The sequence below is a fragment of the Pleurodeles waltl genome, chromosome 1_2, assembly GCF_031143425.1.
Source record: "Pleurodeles waltl isolate 20211129_DDA chromosome 1_2, aPleWal1.hap1.20221129, whole genome shotgun sequence".
NCBI lineage: Eukaryota > Metazoa > Chordata > Amphibia > Caudata > Salamandridae > Pleurodeles > Pleurodeles waltl.
In genome coordinates this window covers 40,252,714-40,274,718 of record NC_090437.1, presented here as the reverse complement: position 1 = coordinate 40,274,718, position 22,005 = coordinate 40,252,714, and the positions used below count along the sequence as shown (strand labels likewise).

Sequence of the window (22,005 nt, the reverse complement as noted above, 5' to 3'; positions counted from 1 at the left end):
GTACCCACTTGCCAGGCCTAAACCTTCCCTTTTTATACATGTAAGGCACCCCTAAGGTAGGCCCTGGGTAGCCCATGGGCAGGGTGTAGCGTATGTTAAAGGTGGGACATGTACTTATGTGTTTTACATGTCCTGTCAGTGAAATACGGCCACATTCTGTTTTCACTGTTGCAAGTCCTATCTCTCTCATAGGTTATTAGGAGGGCTGCCTTTAAATATTATTAAAGCATAGATTCCCTTTGGGAGCAGACAGATAGCTGGAGATTGGGGTCTCTGAACTCACAATTTAAAAATAGATCTTTTAGTGAAGTTGGTTTTTAGATTGTGTGTTTGAAAATGCCACTTTTAGAAAGTAGGCATTTTCTTGCTTAAACCATTCTGTGACTCTGCATGTTTGTGGATTCCCTGTCTGGGTCAGTTTGACAGTTGGGCTGTTTGCACCTCTCCTCTAGACAGTGAGCCAAAGGGAGCTGGGGTGTAGCCTACATATCCTGATGGGCCATCTGGGCTGAAGGGAGGGGAGGAGTAGTCACATACACCTGAAATGGCTGTGCCTGCCCTCACACAATGCAGTCTCCAACCCCCTGGTGTGTGTTTGGGGCCTGGCCTGGGCAAGGCAGGATCTTGAAAACAACAGAGACTTCTCTTTGAAGTAGGCCTACTTCAAAGGCAGAAAGGGTTATAAGAAGAGCACCCAAAACCCCTGAAAATCAGATTACTTCTGGAACCAAGAGGAACCTCTGCCAAGGAGAAGAGCTGTAAGCTGGAGGAGGAGTATTGCCCCTTTGCCTGTGACTGTGCTTTGCTGGCTTGGCCTGCAGTAGCCTCTTCTGCCTGAGAGAGGACAAAGACTGACGTGTGTGACTTACCACTGGTGAAGAATCTCCAAGGGCTTGAACTGAGCTTGCCTCCTGTTGTTGAAGTCTCAGGGACATCAAAGACTTCTCTCTGCCAGCACTTGGGCTTTCTGCTGAGAGTCCTGCCTGCCAAGTGGTGCCCTAACCTGTCTCTGGGCCCTGGAAAGGGAAAGCTGGTGGAAAGGGACAGAAATCCACGCAAAGACCGCTCTGCGGGCAAACTTTCGACCACCACCTGCCTCGCGGCTGATAAACGATGAGCCCCTGGCCTTGCAGCTAAAATTGATGCTCCACCTGCATCGCGGCTGGGAGACTGATGCAACGCGGCTGGAGAAACGATGCGCAACACCTGCAGCAGCTGCTGTTAACGACGCAAGCCCCCATGCAGCGCAGTTTCTTGACACCCTGCAACCAGATTTCAACTCAACATTGCTGGGCGCGGAAACTCAACACAAAGCCTACCCGGACCTGAGGTTCCTATCCAGATTGACGCATCACTGTCTTGTGGTGGAGAAGAAACGACACACGCCGACCCAACCAGAGGAGGAATGACGCGCGGTCTCACTTGCGAGTGAGAAATCAATGCATTCCTGGCCTTTTTCGATGCACACACACCCATGCGGCTATATTTTGACGCTACCCAGGTACTTTTGTGCAATAACAGCATTCCCACTGTTTTCTAAAGGATTTAAGACTCTTTTAAAATTCATAACTTGACTTGTGTATATCAGATTTTTGTTGTTTTGGTCTTGTTTTTTTTAGATAAATATAATCTATTTTTTTCTAAACCTGTGTTGTTTCATTTTGTAGTGTTTTCACTGAGGTACTGTGTGTGTTGGCACAATTACTATACACCTTGCTTCTGAAGTTAAGCCTGCCTGCTCATGCCAAGCTACAAAGGGGGTGAGCAGGGGTTAACTGAGGGTGATTCTCCTTTACCCGAACTAGAGTGAGGGTCCTTGCTTGGACCTGGGGTAACCTGACTACCAACTAAAGACCCAATTTTTAACACATATTATTTATTTCACAGAGCATACAAGTGCTGCTTGAGTCCTTTAGATGAATTAGGGAATGAGAGTTTGAGCAAACTGAAAGATAGAGCAAGCCTCTTTTCCTACCGGACATAATCATTGAGGGTAATCAGAGTGGAATGTACAGGTTTAAAACTTTGCACTACTCCAAGATCTTTTGGAGTTGCAGGACGTTTCTAGAGGTCGCACCCTCCTCCCGAGAGGGTGTCATACAGGTTGTCTACAGGAGGGGCACCACACAACACACCCTCTCCCCATCATCTAATTTTCAGCAAGGCACCAGTGAAGCCTTGAGCTGCAGTGGTAGAAGCAGCAGTGGATGAGTGGCCTTTTTTACTAGCCAAAGCGGATATACAAGTCGGCCCTCTCCTTTTGGGTTTACTGCCCAAGTGTTAACATTTACTATCCAGAAATGCAAATGTTATATCCTAACTGCCTTGTTGGTATGTAACACTGTTGTAGATAGATTGGCAAAAAGTAAATCTGAAACACAGACTTGCTGGTATCCTGAAAGGCTTCCATTTCTACTCACCCATGGTATGGATTAAGGGTCCAATCAGTAATAACAAGCATGCATTTCTGACGTGTGTATCTATATTCAGAGTTTGTAGATTCAGCCATATCACTGGTTGCTCAAATGGTATCTCAGACACAGGCAATACTTTTTTTCTGGGTTGATGTCCCACCTGGTTTAACCCAACGCACAAACAACATGCCACACTCCCTTTGCCCACCTCACTCCTGGCTGGAACTCTACATATTACTCCCACCTTCTAAAGCTACTCTCATGGCCAGTGTCATATTGCAAGATGATGACTGTCCTCTGCACATGTGTTGAAGGGTCCCTAAGACTCACAACTACTCAAAAGCTTTAGCTTGAGTGGGGGCCGCCTCTAGGGTGGGGTGCCCTCTGGACTGCAGGGGCTTCAGAGGGTTTTATTAAGGACATTTCACTGTTTAATGTCTCCTAGACTGATCTTGCCTTCTGGCGTCCAACGATGTGACTCCTTATTTTCTGCTGCCCTGTGGTACTGCATCTTCTTAAACCCACTCTCTGCCCCGTTTCCTCTGACAGTTTCTCCCAGACTTTCTACACATGTATGCTGCTCCACCCCTCCACTAGTGTCCTTCTTTTATTAAACTTTTCATCTCCCTGCTTCATCCTCCCGCTCTACTGCATCCCTTAAAATCAATGTCTCCCACCCAAACACCTCAGTATATCCTCCCTGCTTACTGCACAGTGTTATGTTGCATTGCAGCAGGTTTGTGCAATACAAATTCACATATGTACCTACATGAAACTAGTACTGTTTTTGTAAATATGATAAGAAAGATTTGCAGAATGCATGATCATTCACAAAAATATCTTAACTGTATCTAAATATTACAAAACTACGGGGGTCATTTTGAGCCAGGTGGTAAAAACCCGCCTACCTCCGCGGCGACGGCTGCCAAAAGACCGTCACCGCGGCTACCAGCCGTCAGCCAGATTTCGACGACAGCCGGATTTCTGGCAGAAGGATGGCAGAAATCCAACTGTGGCCATGCCGGCGGATGGCGGTAAGGTGGCGCTGCTGGCAGCAGCAGTGCCACACCAGTAAATCTCCGCAGACTATATCATGACACATGATACGCATGGCGGTGTTCTGCTGGTGGTCGCTGCTGCTAGCAGCAGCACCCTGTCCCGTCTCCTGCCGGAGGACCCCCTGACAACAGGTAAATCGGGTGCTCCAATAGGGGAGGTGGGTGGGGGAGTGTTGCGTGTGTGTGGGTGTGTGTGTGTGTGTATGTCTGTGCGGGTGTGTGTTGCATGTATGTGTGTGCATGTATGGATGTGTGAGTGCGTGTATGTTGTGTGAATGCGTGTATGCTTGTATGTATGTAAGTGTGTGTGGATGTGTGTGTGAATGGATGTATGCATGCGTGGGTGAATGTGGGAATGAGTGTGTGTATGAGTGTGTGCATGTGTGAAGGGAGGGCGTGTTTGAAGGGGGAGTCTGGAGGGGAAGGGGAGGTGGGAAACCTGGGGAGGGGGACAAAGGTGGGGAAGACCCCTATAAGTGACAGGGAAGGGATTCCCTGTCACTGATAGTGCCTACCGCCATGGAAAACCATGGCGGTAGGAGGAGTCATAATCCCGCAGGCGGGCAAGTGATGGCAGCTGGGCTGGAGAGTGAAGTCTCCAGCTGGAAGTTATTACCGCCGTGCCAGTCAGTGTGGTACATGTCTTAATATGGAGAAAAGTACCGCCAGCCTGTTGGCAGTACTTTCCTCAATAGTAACGCCATCCGCTGGGGTCATAATGGCCCCCTATGGGTTTTAGAACACTCCTTGAGGTTTCCTGTTTATCTGAATAACTTGGCTAGACATGATTTCATATGTTTGGGTTTGAGTACTAAATAACTTATTAATCTTAACAAATGTCCAATTTGATAAAATGCTGACTGTTATTTTAGCCTGGCTTGAAAGGGTCTGCATGGCCACTGGTTGTCATTTTCTGGTCAGTTTCTAGTCTGTTTCTGTATTTTATCCAAATATTGTGTTCTTTGGATAAAAGATGCACGTGAAAGTACTGCAGTAAAGCTGTGCATTTCATAGTTGCATGTTGTATCATATGTCTGCAAATAAATGTGAAGTAATGTTATCTTGCATTTGTGTAGCACACAAATACCATTTGTGAGGTATTGTCACACTCACACTATCCTAAGCAGACACAGAAAGGACTTTACAATTGTTTAGAGTTTGTGTGGTTACAGTACACCCTATGTAGAAGTGAGTAGACTGCATAAATGGTCAGTAAGGGTGTGGTTACAGTAGGTCCTATGTGGGAAGGAAAGCCCTGCATGATTGGTTAGGGAATGTGTGGTTACCACATGTCCTGTAGGGGCAAGGGCAGACCTGCATTGTTGGTACAGAGTGTGTGGTTACAGAATAATCTATTTGGGAAGAGCATGATCATAATTAGTTAGGGAGTGGTGTGGTCACAGTAATGTATGTGAAAAGGATGGACCTGCACGATTAGCAAGAGAATGCATGGTTACATGTTGGCATTGTGGGAAAGGGAAACCTGTATGATTGGTTAGCGATTGTGTGGTTACCTTAAATCCTACATGGGAAAGGCAGATTGTGATAAGGCCCCAATAGAAAATTTAAATTTAAATACTAATTACTAATGTAAAAGTGGATTGCTAAGCCCAGAAACTGTTGTTGCTGAATGTTTAAAAGCATGCTCTGAACTTTAAGTAACCTGTGCTGCATAAATTACAGAACTTGCTAGTCTGGCACATATTTCTATTAAATGTTTCTTCTATAACCTCTTTTTGACTTGCAAGTTGCTACAAAGCTTGTCTTAAAACGCTGAAACCAGTATTAACTATATCCCTTTTCACCTACTAAACTGCTTTGGAATGCGCTGACGTGTATTTAGAAATTAATAAATTTTCTTGCACGGATGATATTGATGATGGGAATGGAGTTACTTATTTATATAGAATTGTTCTTGCAGAAGAACAGAAATGCATTGTTTAACTTTGCAACATCTCAAGGAATATAAATGCAGCAATCAAAGTAACTATAAAAAGTTGTCCTAGAGAAAGAGCAGGGGGCCTTCTACTGGGGGATCTGCAAGAGCTTCTGCTTGAGCTTCTACTTCTTCTTCCACTGCTGCTGCCAGAGCTGAGAGCCACAAGTGACCAGACAGCATTATAGAGCAACTGAGCAATAGAATGACTGAGATGGTGTTGTAAAGTGACCACACTGAGCTGAGTGCACTAGATAAGGAGAACAGGTTTGAGTGTAGAGAACTTTGTGAGAGCCATCCTGCTTCGGAGCTAGTAGTTCTGCTGCAGATATTGTATCGAGGCTGAAAGAGAGAGTCAATAAATTGTTTCAGAACAGTGTGATAGCCATAAGCACATGAGACAGTAAACATGGGAATTGGAGTTAAAGTGAGAAAGTATTATTTCAGTTTTATTACATTCTGTAAGATACAGGCAGACAGAGTAGGGACAGATTCAGGGCACACTTCAAGCGTGTTTCAGTAACCTTTTGCCTTGATTATTTAAAAAATATTAATTCTTTATATAAATAATTCAAAACTACAAAATCTTTCTTTATTGACTCTACAAAACTGATCTGTTAGACAACGGTACTTTAATTGACTTATTTGCAGCTTATTAAATTTCTCACAGCCACTCTCAGATAAAGATCCATACTCAGGGTCCAGACAAAGAGTAAGTGGTAGCAGCGAAAAAGAGCAATTGGTTAATAAAACTGTGATGGTGTACTTATTAAGGGAGCAGTGCACCCAGCAATTGGTTAGGGAGTGTGGTTATAGTTTGTCATGTGAAAAGGGTGGGCTACAGTATGTTCATTGTAGGAAGAGGTAAGTTTGATATGCAAGATCATGACATGTATATAACTTCAATACAGCCAAAATCAGATGGGAAGAGTATTGATTTCAGATTATTACTTGTACCACAAGGGCTTTCCTGCACATATCTGTGCTGATGCAAGAGACATCACAGCCAGTTAGGGAGACCAAGAAACCTATTTTGCTTTGCCTCTTCCATGGAAATGTGAGACTACTTTTGCCATCTACCCCTATACAAGTATGTAATACATCACAACCAGTGTGCATTTGTATTTTGTTAGTGCTGAATTTCTGCTTCAGACATACTTATCTTAATATTTTATTTCAGAAATTACACCTGCAGAAGCAGACAATCTTCTCCATAATGGTAAGTTATTTCGTTTTATTCAGTCTGTCACTAAAAATACCTAATTGTATAAAATGCAGATTCCATTCACCTCCTCAGTTACACAAACATTTAAAATAATCTGGTTCTTCTAATGCAGTTTTTCAATCGCAATTGCAAGACAATGGACATTGGTGGTGTCTACTATAGCATACTCAGATAAAAGGATGAGATGAGCGGATTCATCAAAACAGACATCTCACCATATCATTTACTTTCCAAAATATTTCAAAGAATAGAAATGTAATACATATTGTATATGGACAATTGGTTATTATCACATTTTCCTCAAGAGTAGAAATTGGCCATTAGAAGGGGGACCAAGTCTCAGAATGCACGACTGAGTCAAAGCTACAAACTAGGGAACAGCTGACGCAGAAATCTGTGTGCACTCTGCCAGTTACAAGTTCAAATGTCAGCAGGTCGGTGGAACTCTTCCTAAGTCAGAAGTCACAGCAATGAGAAGTACTGCGTGAAGCAATAGTAACGTTTTATGTGTATTACTAAACACTTCATATATGTGGTAGCGAATACATGATTGTGATGACTGACAGGTGACTTTAGAGGAAAATAGGTACACCGTAGCTATGGTGTCCTCCATTGGGTCATATTTAATATATCCCAACCTGGTATGTTGTACCGTTGTACTGTTTTGACTGTGCACAGGTGCAGCTATGTTCCCTGTACATCCTCACAAATTGCTTTGTCCGAATGTCCAGGTGGTCCCTCCGTACACCCTCGGCTTCCCTCCTAGTAGTACGATGAAGGCCAACATTTTGCACTTCTTTGGGTTAAAGGGGGTGTTACTATGGTGTTAGTTGGGAGATCAATGCACAAGCAAATTGGTTTTCATGCAAAGCACAATTTGCTGAGGTAGGTAGACCAAACTTTGTGGCAAAACCTCCTTGAATCAAGTGTTAACAAGGGAAAGTGCTTTACTTTCTCTAAAAAACATACACACTGCATAGAACACATCCAGTGTGTGAGAATCCTTCCGAATTTGTCTAGGAATAGTAATTTGTATTGGACAGGTATTTTTCTAGTACAAACCCTATGCCCGACAGCACACACTCATCTTTGGGCCATGGTGAAAGGCTGTTTGTTGCGCAATGCTGCCAAATTAGAGGGCCAGCACGGGGAGGGGAGGCTGTGATGTATATCACTCCATGCTGTGTTCCCCCTTGCACAGGTGCTGGGCTGTGTTGTGTAAAAAAGAATAGTACATCTGCCCTTCCATGCAGTGCCAAGCTGCCCTACCCTGTCCATAATGTCTGGCTGTGAGACATGAACCCCGTTCTTGCTTTAGATTAGATCTAGACCCAGGGGGAGCTGCAATTCATGGCTGCACTCCTCCACCCTGTAGGAATCCAGATGTTCCATGGGAGCCTCTATGTCCTCTCACCACCCTGTGAGGGGCAAACAAGTCGGCCCTCTCAAAGGTGTGGGTACCACTACAGATGTTCTGCCCAGGACAGGGCTGGGGGAAAAAAAGCAGCCACGACAAAAATGCTCAGACCCACTCCCTTCATCTCACAGTCTCTCTTTCCATGCATCCATTTTCTCTCTCCTTCTCTCCTCTCTCTCTCTCTCTCTCTCTTCTCCCTCTGATTTTTTTCCCTCTACCTCCCTCCTCCCTTTGCTTTTTTCTCTCTCTCCTGAGAGACATTGCTAAAATTAACCTCAGGGACCTGGTGAAAGTGAAAGAGGCACTACGAGCAACCATGGTCTTTCAAAACTGTCCTCCAAGAGCTCCAACCAACCGGAGAAATGTCAGGCGGATAAAAGGCCGGTTCTGCCAAACATTCCCTCATTTGCTTGGGGCAAATAGTGTAAAGTACCCATTTGCATGGGTATGTGCCTCTGCGGGGCACTGCATACAATTCTATATAAGAGGACTTATAGTCCTCTTCTCTATAACCACATTTCAAGGTTCTCTCTGTAAACTGAATCACATGCCAGTTGCATAGTTCAGCAGTTTATGTTATAGGTCCCAAGACTTTTTTGCAACGTGAACATGCCTTCTGTGAGGCCTGCATTTTAAGCAACATAGGAAGTACAAGCTCCCTTTTCAGTTAAGTTCTTTGTTAGACTAAAGTCCTTATCAAGACTACAGAAAAGCTTCTAGGATATTGCAAGTGTTTTGCCTGAGACAAGAGGCCAGGAACAATTCTATCAAGTTAGGCTGTGTGCTAAACCTGAGAAACAGCACTGTGCAGGACGTAGACATTGTATGCTATTCCTCGTTGAAAAACTGAGTCTGACAACCTTCCAACGACCCCCAGTGCAGCTAAGGGCATGGAGACATAGCACCATCTCTGGGCTCCCAGTGCTGGTGCAGTATTGCAACACTTTTTGTCGCTCTAGACAAAGTGTTGCCCAAGGGCCCACTTAGTATTTCCTTGCTCCAGAAACAACCAAATAAATATCCCCTGTATCACCAACTAAGTGTTGCTTCCATGGACAAATTAACCAAATGTGAGAGAAAGATTCATATATCTGGGGAATGTACATCCTACCTCTGCTACTCCTGCCGGAAGCATTTTCATCCATTAAAGAGCACCATACTGTGAGCACACGTAAGAAACCCAAGACCTCATCAAACTCCTTCTAGGACACACTGTTGTGTGACAGAACATTAATCCAAAAGCTCATTAACCAAACAACAGGCAAGGACCAATGCATCAATTCGGTTACCTTGTCTCATTTAGCTGCTACCCATGCTATTGCATGTATCTTTTCTTCAAATGAAGACGTCTTCACTGCAAGCACACTGATAGCTCACTAACATCTATCAAGTCTTCAACCACTTGAATAAGCTGAACTGAAAGGTTTCTAAGTGTGAAGACAACCATCTCCAGTGAGCACAACCTATATTGCATGATAGTTACAAACTCTTTGACCAGAGCTGGTTTGCATGTCCTACAAACAAGACCATAACTTGGCTGCAGTGCGTACTTGACCCAAAGAAGACGGCAGCGGCCAGGCATGGCCAAGGAGCTGCTGCAAGCTGCTGCTGAGGTGCCTCCCCGGCAACAGCACTGGATCCAGGCCTCCCTCCTTTCACTGTCCTCAGCAGCCCGGAAGCAGGGGGCAGAGGGAGGCAGAGAGCCAGGCCGCTGGCAATGGGGACCCAGGTAAGTCCTTGTTTCGCTTTCTCTTCTATGTGCAATGGTGGCTGGCAATGGGCACAGACAGATTTTGCACATGAGGAGGGTCTGTGTGGTTGGAAAAAATGAAACTTGCAGTCAGAACTCCACTTGAAAATAACATGTCTCTAAGTCCCCAGAGTCCCTGTGAAAGGAAGTGGTGTTATGGGGTACGGTGCTGAGGCCAGCTGGAAGAGCTGAAGACTAGGGGAGCATCAACTGCTGAATGGTAGTCCAGCAGCACCCACCTGATAGAGATGTGTGTGGCCTGAGATAGTGCCTTAAAGCCCAGTGACAAGCCACGCTAGGCACTTTGTGAAAATACCAGGCTGAGGCTGCTGGTGGTGGGCCATAAAGAAAGGGTGATCTGAGTTTGCGTGTAAAAGTGCAAACAAAGCGATTGCAAGGCTGGTGCAAGACAAGGGGTGTGCTTGGCCCTACGAGGCAAGTTTGTGAAGGAGGGCAGTTCGTGAAGGAAAGAGTGTAGTTGTGGATCCAGGCCGGTGGGCTGTGTCAGCAGAAGAGGCCTGAAACAGCAGCTTTTGCTGCCGTTTGGGCATACCCTGGCACTAAATGTAGTACTAAACAGGTCCAACCTTGCTTACCGCTTCTGAGATCAGGCACATTCAGTGCCAGGGTGTTAGGGCATGCGGCACTCTGCAGAATTTCACTGAGTTTTTACCAAACTCCGCAGAATTCCGCGGAATAGAACTCCATGCGCTCCACCCACCACTACCTATGAGGCATTGTCTGAATAAAGGGCTAACCAAGTGCAGCTCCAGTCTTGATCAAAAGTTCTTCCTTTGGTGGTATACCCAAAGTTTAGGTTGCTTGAAGATCAGTCCTTAGCTACTGACAGACCAATAAGCAGAAAAGTACCTTTAAAACGATATGTATTGGATTTGGCAGCCAGTGCTCCTCAGTTTGACAGCATGTTTGATATATCTGCATGATTCCATCTCTATGACTTATTGTATTTGTTTCTTATCTAGCAAAATTTTGACCCAAACTATTTCATGTTGGTCTGTACTTTGTCAGACCTAATGGGTCCAGACATGGCTTCTTCAGAATAGGTTTGATGTGGAAGGTTTTAAGTTAGAGGGGAATTCCTGTGAGACATGGGAGAAATGTATGATCACTGTCACTGGTATGGCAGCAGAGGATGTGAGGTAAGGTTGTTGATGATTTTCAGAGGGCATCAGGCTGCTGGTGTGCTGACAGTTCTACTAGTCTTGTTTAGGTCAGTGGTTGACGCTGTCATACTAGCAAAACAGGTCTAGGTTGTTGATTTGTTCGAGTCAGGTAGAGAGTTGGCAACAGAGATGTTGAATCAGCTTCCACTTTCACCAAAAATGGGACTCAAGATTATTTTGATCATGTTGGCAGACAGAAAACAGCATAAAACTTCAGGTTATGGTTGATGCTTGAAAAGGTCCATTCAGGTTTATGGAACTCTGTTTTGATTTTCAAGAAATCTTTAGTTGCCCATGCTGCTTCTCTTGCTCTATTGAAGACTGTGTTCTAAACTCTGTAGTCATGCTGGAGACCATCTCCTTCAGTGTGGTTGTGTTATTTCTTCTACTTTTGTCCTAGACTGTACCTTTTGTTTTCAGTAACTTTCCACCAGTGTAGAACCAGCTTGCATTCCAGGAGTGTACTTATTTGGGCAGCCTGAGAAATAATCTCATGGAATGAGTGTGTTGTATCATCTCCCAGTCAGTTTTAAGTGATGTTATGTTACCAGTTTTATTAAGCATGCTGCTACCCATACAGGTGTCCTAGCTAGTGCTAAGATAAGGCAAAATAAGAGAACCTCATTTGGTGAAAGCCAAGTGTTTAATGGTTTCCTAAACTGCAACAGATCTGCCAGTTGCATAAAAATGATGGATGGGAATTTCATAACATAATCTGGCAGTCACAAACAAAAAGACTTTTCCTTCTAACCATGCATAGTGAAATCTAGGTACCTGAAGAAGGAAGGCATCAGATGATCAGAGGGGAGACTCCAGACATAAAGTATAAACGTATCTCTCAGTCAGGCCCATGCAATAGTAGGCCCGGTGGTCATGGAAGACTGTCTTAAAGGTGATCCTCTTTTCCACTGGTACACAATGCAAAGCTTCAAGTGCCACTGAGAACGAGGAATGCCAGGGCCGTACCAAAGCAAGTTTATCTGCTGCATTTTGCATCTGCCGTGATTTCTTCAGCACTCCATTAGACAAACCCAAAAAAGGGAAATACAATAGTCAAACTGACTCAAAATGGTCACCTACTACTGTTGTGTGAACAGTGAAGGGGAGAAGAGGAAGAATTGTACTCAGATTATTTAGCAACAGGCATAGGACAAGTGGGTTTCTTGTCTAACCAATAAAAGATCAGCATACAAAATGCACCCAAGGGTTTTCACAAATTTCATAGGTTCCAGGTTCAACAGCTAATCCAAGGACCAAAGGTTTGAAGGACAGGAAAGAGCAGGAGAGTTGTGGTTGATCCATAGTAGCTTTGTTTTGTCTGATGTGAACTTTAATGCATTGACGGCCAGCCAAAAGGGGACTGCGTCCATACAAATGTGGAATGCTTTGGCAGAAGTTGTACGGGAAGGATGTATAGACATGATCATCTGGGTATTGTGGGTATAAGTCATACAGCTGAGTCCAAAGAATCTTATAAGTGTCTGCAGAGGTTCGATATAAATATTGAACAGAGTGAGACTCAATGCTGACCCTGGTGGGACTCCTTGGCATGTGATTTTGTATTTAAATCAATAAGGTAGAAGACACACAGCCTGGAACTGATCCATTAAGTGAGATTTACACCACAATAGACCCATCTCGTTGATAAAGTGGAGGTAATAGATGCAATCAGACAAAGTTGTAGATATGGAGTTTGTTCTTGTTTGAAAATCTGGCTGTGTTTAGGATACAGTACAGATTGTTGTAGGGAGATGGGAAGGTGAGGATCTCCCAGGAGGAAACAGAATGCCAGGATAGATGCTTAGGATGTGGGGAGGAGGGAGAGAATTATTTATCAAACTGCTTGAACAGGATTAATTTGACAGAGTACATTGGTAAATGGGAAAGCCGGGAGATAATTAATGCTAGTGGATTGAGAGGTGAGTGATTAATAAATGGAGGTACTAAAGAGAAGAGGTATTGTTAGTGGTAAGGTTTGAGGTGGCCAGTGTAAGAGGCGAATGAGAAGTGGAAAAGAATCAGGTATGGTAGACAAAGTAGAGCTAGACTTTGTAGACAGGGTATGAATAGATGGAAAAGAGAGGGGTCCTTTTCTCTGGTTTAGGGAATGTGTAAGAGATAAGGAAGAAGAGGTTGGAGACAGGTTGGTAGGAATTATAGGCAGAGGGAGCAAATCAAATCATTAATGGTGATTCATTTGTGCCATGGTGGCAGGTGGGGCTCACTGGCATGCATTTATGGGGATCTGCATTTAATTTTCTGTGTCTTTGATTCAGAGCAAGAGGAAAAAAACACAAAGCAGTGAAAAATGAGGAAGAGAACATTGGAAAAACAGTGTCAAAGGGAGAAAGTAGGGATGAATAAAGAACCCGAAAGAGTGAGATAAAGATGCAAGGAGTGCTACGTGTTGGATTAAGGAGACATGAGGTGGGATTAACACTACACAACCTTGAATTCAGCACCCTGACCTTCGATACTGCTGGCCATTAGTTGCTGAGCAAAACCTTGGGCCCCAGCACTTACTGTTTTACAAATTAAGTACTGATTGATGAGGGTGCAGAGTGGCTTCCTGAGTGACTGGTTGTCCCGAATTTAAGTATTCTAATTTAACTTTTTTACATGGTTTAGATGGTGGCTTTCCCCATCATGGACACCCTCCCCTTTCTGCAGTGATTCCCTATTGCAATTTACCAGATGCTTAAAGCAGGTGGCAAGGGGAGCAGAAAAGGGACAGTTAGTCTGAGCGGAATGGGAATATGCATGCCAATTTCTAACCAATAAAAATTAGTCCCCAAGTCTTATTCCATTCAGGACTAAGTTACTTAAAATTAGGCAGAGAAGAACTTACTGGAGAAAATCAGCATGGCACCGACACCCCTACTGCACCCAACTCTTAATCAAGAACTTTGTGATTTAAAGTAATGTTGGATTAGAGCATTGAAATTTGTAGTAATACCAATAGAATTGGGGAAAGTGAGCCTGTTAGTGTGGTAGGTAAAACCATTAGCTAACCTAGCATCATTTAGGCCCTGATTGCGAGTCACTCATTAAATCAACGGGGACATTCCAGGACTAGAATTAACGATTCTAGACAGTATCTCTCCGTGAGTTAACGGAGGATTTGAATTCCCCGGAATGCGGAATGAACTGCTGGACTAGGAATTTCAGGGTCCTTAGCCAAACATTTTTCCTGGATTTGAGAGAGTTTAAGACTGATGTATCACTAGCTCTGGGCCCAGTGTTACATATCTTTAGGAGGGCCGGTGGGGATGCTGTGGGCTGTCTGAGGGTGGAGGGGAGCGTGCTTGGCTTCCTCTGCCTGCAGCGCCTGTCCCTCTCCACTCATGGTTTTACAGAGTGCGTTTCTAGACCTGGTAAAATAGGGTTCGGTGTTTCCAAAGCCGGAATTTTAGTTCTGGAAGCACTGGCCAACTAATGGGGCAATGTATAATAGGAGCCTTAATATCGAAAAAACAAGTGGAAACACTCTTATCTCCATATAAAACTAAATTAATGCTAGTGCCAAAAATCTCAGGTAGAATAACTGATGCATCCATTTTCTGTGCAGCTCAAAATGAGGATCTCAATGTTTTTTATTAGTCCTCTGGGCACATGTATACAAGTGTAAAGGCACTATCTCAAGCTAAAACGTTTTCCAAGCAACATTCCTTTTGTGTCGGCCAGTCCAAAAAATAAGGGGGGCAGGCGGCCCGGGGATGATGCATGCAGGTGGACTCGGCCGCAGGTCCTGGTACAAAGAACACACAGAGACATAATATATGTACCACTCTTGGGCTCTGAAGCAGGTGGTCTTTCTAACTTCGCATCTTGTCCATCCCGGCATTTATTACATGTGGCCCATGTGACCTCGGACCACAGAGAACACATCCGCAGCACAGGTAACAATATAACCCCCACACCCCCAATATACATTCCCTAGTCCACATGCAAGGGTATCAGCTGCTCCACTAGTACAACATTGCATTCCTCCTTTATTTTCAAACCATTGCATCTGAGCATATAAAACACTACAACAATATGTTTCAGGATTGCAGATACAACACTTCAACTACGGCAGTCTTGAACACACCAGCTTTGGAAACTAACATGTATAGAAAACTTTTGTTACCCCAAACAGGAGTACAGAGGCATCACACCATATGGTCCCGCAAGCAGATCAAGGGCACCGGGTTGCTGCATAACTCATACCTGATGTGAGTGCCCCAACTTACCAGTCCATTGGGTTGTGTGGGTTCTGCCCCACCCACAGGAGGTACAGGGGGGCTGGTCTCACTCACATAATCGGGGACATTAGTAGGTGGGCCAACGATCACTGCTGTATCTGCAACAATGTCTCAATGGGAATCAATTAAAAATCAATAAAGAAAACAAACCATGAATCAAATTATCAAGAAATGAGTACCCAAATGCAAAACTATATTTGAAACAAAATATTTGATAGCAGCCACAATTATCAAAAAACAAAAAATGGTGACAGTGAATATAATGAAATTAGTGCTTGTGAAGGGCGCAGTGAAACAATAAATATATGTACAATATATACGCAAAACAGCCATTGGGCTAGCGTTGTGACCAATATTTTGAAAATGTCTTTGTTAAATTATTGCAATTGGAGGTCCAACATAAAACAGCCCCAATGCGCTGTAGAATAGTCAATGTTTTGACCCTTGTCTTATTTAAGGGTCATCATCAGGACAGAAGACGAGAGTACGTGGTGCTGCAAAACGGAAATATAAGAAAAGTAAAGGCAGACTATATTAGATAAATTGAAGAGACAGAGACCTGAAAAGTTACTTCATCCACAGAACTTGAATACATACCGACCTTAACCAAAACCTCCAACTACTTATGTATGCTATATCCTGGATAGACAATTCCACAGTGGAATTCTGTTGAGCAGAAAGGAAACACCGAAAAATCATTTATAAACTACCACTCAGCCTCCTAAACCAGTATAGGAATGGGACGATGGTCCAACCCGTAATAAAACTAGACCATGAATATGTGATTTACACTCACCCACTGGATGAGCCTGCTTTCAGAATACACCAAAAAGACTCATAAGCGGGAAAAGGACTTGTTCAACGTATTGCAGGTCCCTCAACAGTGCTTAATTTGTGCTTGTTGTTTCCGGTGCTGAGCACCGGCACTTGTTTGTGAGGCCTGGGGTTTATTTGTTCTGCCTCAAGCATTTGCTGCGAGCAAAAGCCTCACATGGGAAAAATGGAGGAAGAAAAAAACGAAAAAGCGTCACAAAGGGAGAGGGCAGAAAGATGCAAGAGTGAGCCCAGGGGCATGGAGTGGCTTTACATGGATTGAAGAGGCCCAAGACGGCTTCAGGACTAAGCCGCCTCAGTATTCCGTGTTCTCACATTTAATTGCGGCAGCCGCGTGTTTAAGAGCAGGGCTTTGGGCACCGGCACGTGTTTATTTACAAATTAAGCACTGTCCCTCAGTTTATTAAACGACAATGTCACAACACTGCAGCAAACAGCGGTATAAGGAATGGAGCGGCTTGAGGATTTAAAAGTTTGAAAGAGGGGGGTGGGAACAAAGCAACTCAGGACAGCACAGCCAGTGGCTAAAGCCAGCCTCCTCCGCCCGACGCTAGCTGCCTGCAGCCTAAGCTTCTTCCCGCCCCACTGCCCCTGCTTGAACCCACTTGCCTTGCACTCATTTTGCAGTTTATTTGTAGCTGCTGCGCTAAATCACGCTGGAGGGCAGGCAAAGCCTGTGAGCCTGGGGCCGCATGAGCTCAAGGACGGCCCCTAATAGAGGCATGTGTTGACCCAGAGACGCTATGTACAGAGATTCAAAGATATCACATCCCCTGCTAGTTGTCCACAGAAATACTGCTCTTTGTGTTATCTGAGGTTACTTTCATTCATTTTTTCCAGAAGTAGTGTAATGGGTGATGGGAACCATATATTTCTATACATTTAATAAAACCTGTGAAGGAATTGAGAAGAATAAACACAACACAAAAGGCAGACGAGAAAAAAAGAATTTCATAGTCACAATTATGGCATGTGGCTTCTGGCAGAGTGCAGTAAAACATGTAGACTCGACAGGACTGACGGTATTTACATTTTATTATTTTTTTATTTGCAAGTTTCCGGGTTAGGTTTTATTATCTAGTTTTTATGGCAGTTTCTTGCTAAGTGGTTGCTTCTTAACGTCTTCAAATTGTCACGTTCTGAGAAGTTCAAATTAGCACCCGAGGGTTCCTTTCTTACCTAAGTTGTTCTTTTGAATTTGTTGCCAAGCTTGCAAGTCTGTAAGGTTATCCACCTCCCTGACACATGAATCCCTCTAGCAATGCTTTGCTTGTAAATAATTATTGCCAACAAAGGGTAGTTGGTACAGAATGAGATGTTGAAAATATAATTCGATCCTTCATTGAAATCTGTGCTTACAAAAAGCTAGGATTTCAATATGTGGGCTACAGTAATCAAATTGCTCCTTATGATAGCACAGGTGGGGACAATGGAGGTGACCTTTTTGCATGTAACAAAAGTTGCCTATTGTCACTGTACTTTTCATGAAGATCCAGTTTACCACTATACAATCAGTTATCTACTTCATACCATACATAAATACACGTATTGTTTGAGTACTTTTTATTCATCCAAGCAAACAAGAAACTTCCTCGTTTTATGATAGATGTTATATATTAAGAAGTATCTGTATTCTCTGATATGTTAATATTCATTCTCATTAAAAATTATATTGACACAAATATTTTATTCCCTGCAGCCGCCCCCCTACACTCCAACTTGTTTAATCATCATGCATAGAGTGGGGTCAAGCCATCTTATTTTTCCAGATGTAAACCAGATATATACATTTTTTCATGAGTTACATGTGTGTATGTGTGTGTGCAAACGTGTGGCTGTGTGTTTGTTTTTCTTGTAACATCAGTATGAGGAATGTATAAACCTGTTTGTAGCAATTGAGCACTCGGACTTTGAGGAAGAGAGGTTACATTCTCCATGCCAGCTGTGAAAGGCCTCCAAAAATAATGAACATATCAATGAACACAAGTTAAATGGTTTACTAAGAGTGCCTTGACTCACTTCTGAAAGCTAGCCCTAAACAGCAAAGCAGTCTCCAGAGAAAATGAGTGAGGTTTATGTGTAACCACATAAAACATTGATACAGTAGAAGGAAAAAAGAACAAAAAGGTCCACACCAAGGTTAAGTAAAAAGTTGTTATGATGTAAGGTATGGAATGAAGACATGGTTTATGTGATGCTGTAACACCGTACTTGGGGGAAGGTTAGAACGTAGTGATGTCGGATGGAATTTAGAATGTAACTTGGGGGATGCACTAGAGACATTAGGGGAACTGTGATTGTACAAGCAGCCCCTTCTCGTGCTGGGTTTATCTAATAATAAACTTCAACACAAATTGTACAAGAAGTGTGGAGTATTAAAACAAATGTAAATCAATTACAAAAGTCAAGGGGTTCAAAGGTTAAGATGGCAAAACAGAAGCATCATAAGGCACTATCAGGCAAAAACAGAGCAATTTTAGTTAGGTAGGAAAATCAGAAAACTACCACAAATAATAGAATGCACCCGATGGAAGTCTGTGGGGGCAAGGGCTCTATGTGAAGATGACTGGCTAGAGTACGAAGTCGGCCTGTATTTTGAGCTATATTTGAGGCAGATATCTATCATCTGACTTAGAGGTAGTCACCGTTTGAGCCAACTTCTACAGTTTGTGTATAGAGGATGTCTATGTTGAGCTAATGCTGAGTCCAGGTGTGGATGGCTTCAAGTCACTGTGCAACAGGAAGCTCAAAGTGCCACCTGAGAAAAGGTGTCACCTCCTTCTGTGCTTAGTTTCAATGTGTCTTTCTCATTAGTAGGTTTAGCCAACAGTCAGTCAGTACCACCAAAACCAAAGCAGTGTGGGTCGATTTTGTTCGCACCAGTGTAAATTAAATCCAAGTCAGATCATCAGCGCTCAACCCCCCCTGCTTAAGAATCACTAGTCCTAGACAGAAAACAAAGCACTGAAGAGGAGCGCTCAATTATAGAGAAATGCTTCCCCAATGGGTAGTAGTAGTTGAAATTGAGAGAGAAAATCCAGTTATATAAGGAAAATTCCTTCTTATCAAGTTCATCAGCCAAGTCTCAACAAGGAGCCATGTTGTAATGTCACATTCACATTTTATTAAATTGTGGGCCATATGTACGAAAGCTTTTTCCCATAGACACAGAATGGGTAAAATCCTTTGGTACACCTGGCCCTCTCTTTGTAACATACAGCAACCCAGCCAACATGTTTCGTCCAAAGAAGGACTTCATCAGGGCTGTAAATTTAAAGACAGACATCAAAATCCTACTCAATAAAATATATTAAACATAACAATTTCCATACCTCATATAATTTACCACACCATTATATACATATATAAATAGTATCCCTTAAACACATGGCTACCCTATATATGACCCACAATAACCCCAAATCATTTAGAATCTGGTGCCATAAGCATACATTTACATTATTAGATTTATGAAGTACAAACAAAAGTGAAAGTGATATTTGTTCAACCCAATTTCTTTATCCAAAGAAGAGAATTAAAAACAATTATGTTGCAGTATTTCCATCCTAATATATTCTTCATGGTTACACTGAGTACCATAATTATGAACCAACTTAAATTACAGCCATATTCTACTTACTCCTTGTATCAGTATATTCATATTGCTTGTATTATTCCTGTCAGAAAGATTCCCCACAATCCAATACATAGAAGAAATAGTTGCTTGCCCAGTTATGATCTAAACACAAAAACATATAAGCACTTATATTCCCCACTAGAATAACCCGGCCACTTCTCTTCCCTCCAACAACCAAATTGACCTGTACCAGCTGACCAGTACCAAGTGAAAAGATCAAACATCACCAGTCATATCATCCCCAACCTTATTTATACTTGAGCAAAACCAATCTTTGCCATGCTATGCTCCCAAGCACCTATCACATGGATGATTAGAAAACATCCAATCACATTCTTCTATCCTTTTCCAGTGTTCTTCAAACAAAGTAAGGCTATGAACAAAGGATGGTCTAAAACACCTTCAAAAGACAGTTCAAAACAGAAATTGTTGAAGTTGGAAAATGTAGAATTGACAAAATGGTGGGATGGGCTGACTTTAAAGAGATATTTGGATAATAAAGTGATATCAAGGAGTTTGAGGATTCTCATCTTCCCCAACTTTGATGATTTGGAAGAGGACCATTTAAAGTAATGGAAGGATAATTTACATGTGAAAAGGTGTAAAGTCCTCCATTCTCAAGCGTGAATCCCATTAACTCACTTCACCTGGCTCAGATACACAATATTGGCTGTGTCCAAACTGAGGTGGCAAGGTGTGCCAAATAAAGTTGGACTGGGATGGGGCCCTGGATAATTACCAGTGGCTGAGATTGATTCAAGCATTCCACCAATCACTTTTTTGCATAGTTCAGTGTGATGGGTATGTTCAGATGTGGGTCCTGTGCTCACTGTGCTACAGTAGCCAAGCTACATCTGACTAAATAGCTCCAATCAGGGCGAAACCAGTCTTGGGTTGCTTATGTTCCAAATCAAAGAGGAGCTGGTCTGGCAGTTCAGGATGGACCGTTACTATTGGAGCAGGTTTGAGATTGAATTACGTATTGGTAGATCCAAACTGAGGTGGCCTGGCATGCAAAACAAGAATGGTCTGCAATGCAGTCTCCACTAATTACGTAGGGTTGAGGTTAATTCAAGCATTCCACCTACCGCTGTATTGTATACTTGTATACTTCACTAACAGGACCAGATCCAGACTCGAAGATAAAGCCCGCTCCACTCAAGAAGAGGAACTTCACTGAGGAGAAGACAGACCTTTGTGTAGGAGGCTGGCCTGGCTTGTAGTGGGTACCAGAGGTACTTACACCTTGTGCCAGGTCCAGATAACCCTTATTAGTGTAGAAGAGGTGTTTCTAGCAGCTTAGACTGTTAGAAGGTAGCTATGGCAAAGCAGCTTAGGCTGAACTAGGAGACATGTAAAGCTCCTACTATACCACTGGTGTCATATGTACAATATCATAAGAAAACACAATACACAGATATACTAAAAATAAAGGTACTTTATTTTTATGACAATATGCCAAAAGTATCTCAGTGAGTACCCTCAGTATGAGGATGAGAAATATACACAAGATATATGTACACAATACCAAAATTATGCAGTAATAGCAAAAGGAAGTAATGCAAGCAGTGTAAAGTTACAATAGATTGCAATAGGAGCACATAGGTATAGGGGCAACACAAACCATATACTCCAAAAGTTGAATGCAAACCACAAATGGACCCCAAACCTATGTGAGCTTGTAGAGGGTCGCTGAGACTGTAAGAAAACAGTGAGGTTTAGAAAAATTGCTCACCCCAAGACCCTGTAAGGTAGGTGTAAAGTGCACCTACAACCCCCAGAGAGCACAGAAGTCGTGATAGGGGGATTCTGCAAGGAAAACCAACACCAGCAATGCACCAACAGTGGATTTCCAGACCTAAGTACCTGTAAGACAAGGGGACCAAGTCCAAGAGCCATGACAGTGTCGAGAGTGGTCAGGAGCCCAGGAAATGCCAGCTGAGGGTGCAAGGAAGCTGCCACCGGATGGAAGAAGCTTGGTGTTTTGCAAGAACGAAGAGGACTAGGAACTTCCCCTTTGGAGGATGGATGTCCCACGTCGTGAAGAAGCTTGCAGAGGTGTTCCCACGCAGAAAGACCACAAACAAGCCTTGCTAGCTGCACGGGTCGCAGTTAGGGTTTTTGGATGCTGCTGTGGCCCAGGAGGGACCAGGATGTCGCTACTTGGATGAGGAGACAGAGGGGGCGCCCAGCAAGTCAGGGAGCCCTCACAGAAGCAGGCAGCACCAGCAGAAGTACCGGAACAGGCACTTAGAGGAGGAGTGAACCGGAGTCCACGCGAAGTCACAAAAGGGAGTCCCACAACG

At 43.4% G+C, this 22,005-nt stretch overlaps 1 protein-coding gene across 1 annotated transcript in view; it reads left to right on the top strand.

The window, feature by feature from the left end:
• LOC138296586 (transmembrane protease serine 11C-like) overlaps positions 1-22,005 on the top strand; it is a 299,563-nt gene that overhangs the window by 173,254 nt on the left and 104,304 nt on the right. The window contains exon 6 of the mRNA XM_069235857.1: positions 6,589-6,627. Coding sequence (XP_069091958.1) covers positions 6,589-6,627 — 39 coding nt within the window. The remainder of the gene's footprint in view (positions 1-6,588; positions 6,628-22,005) is intronic.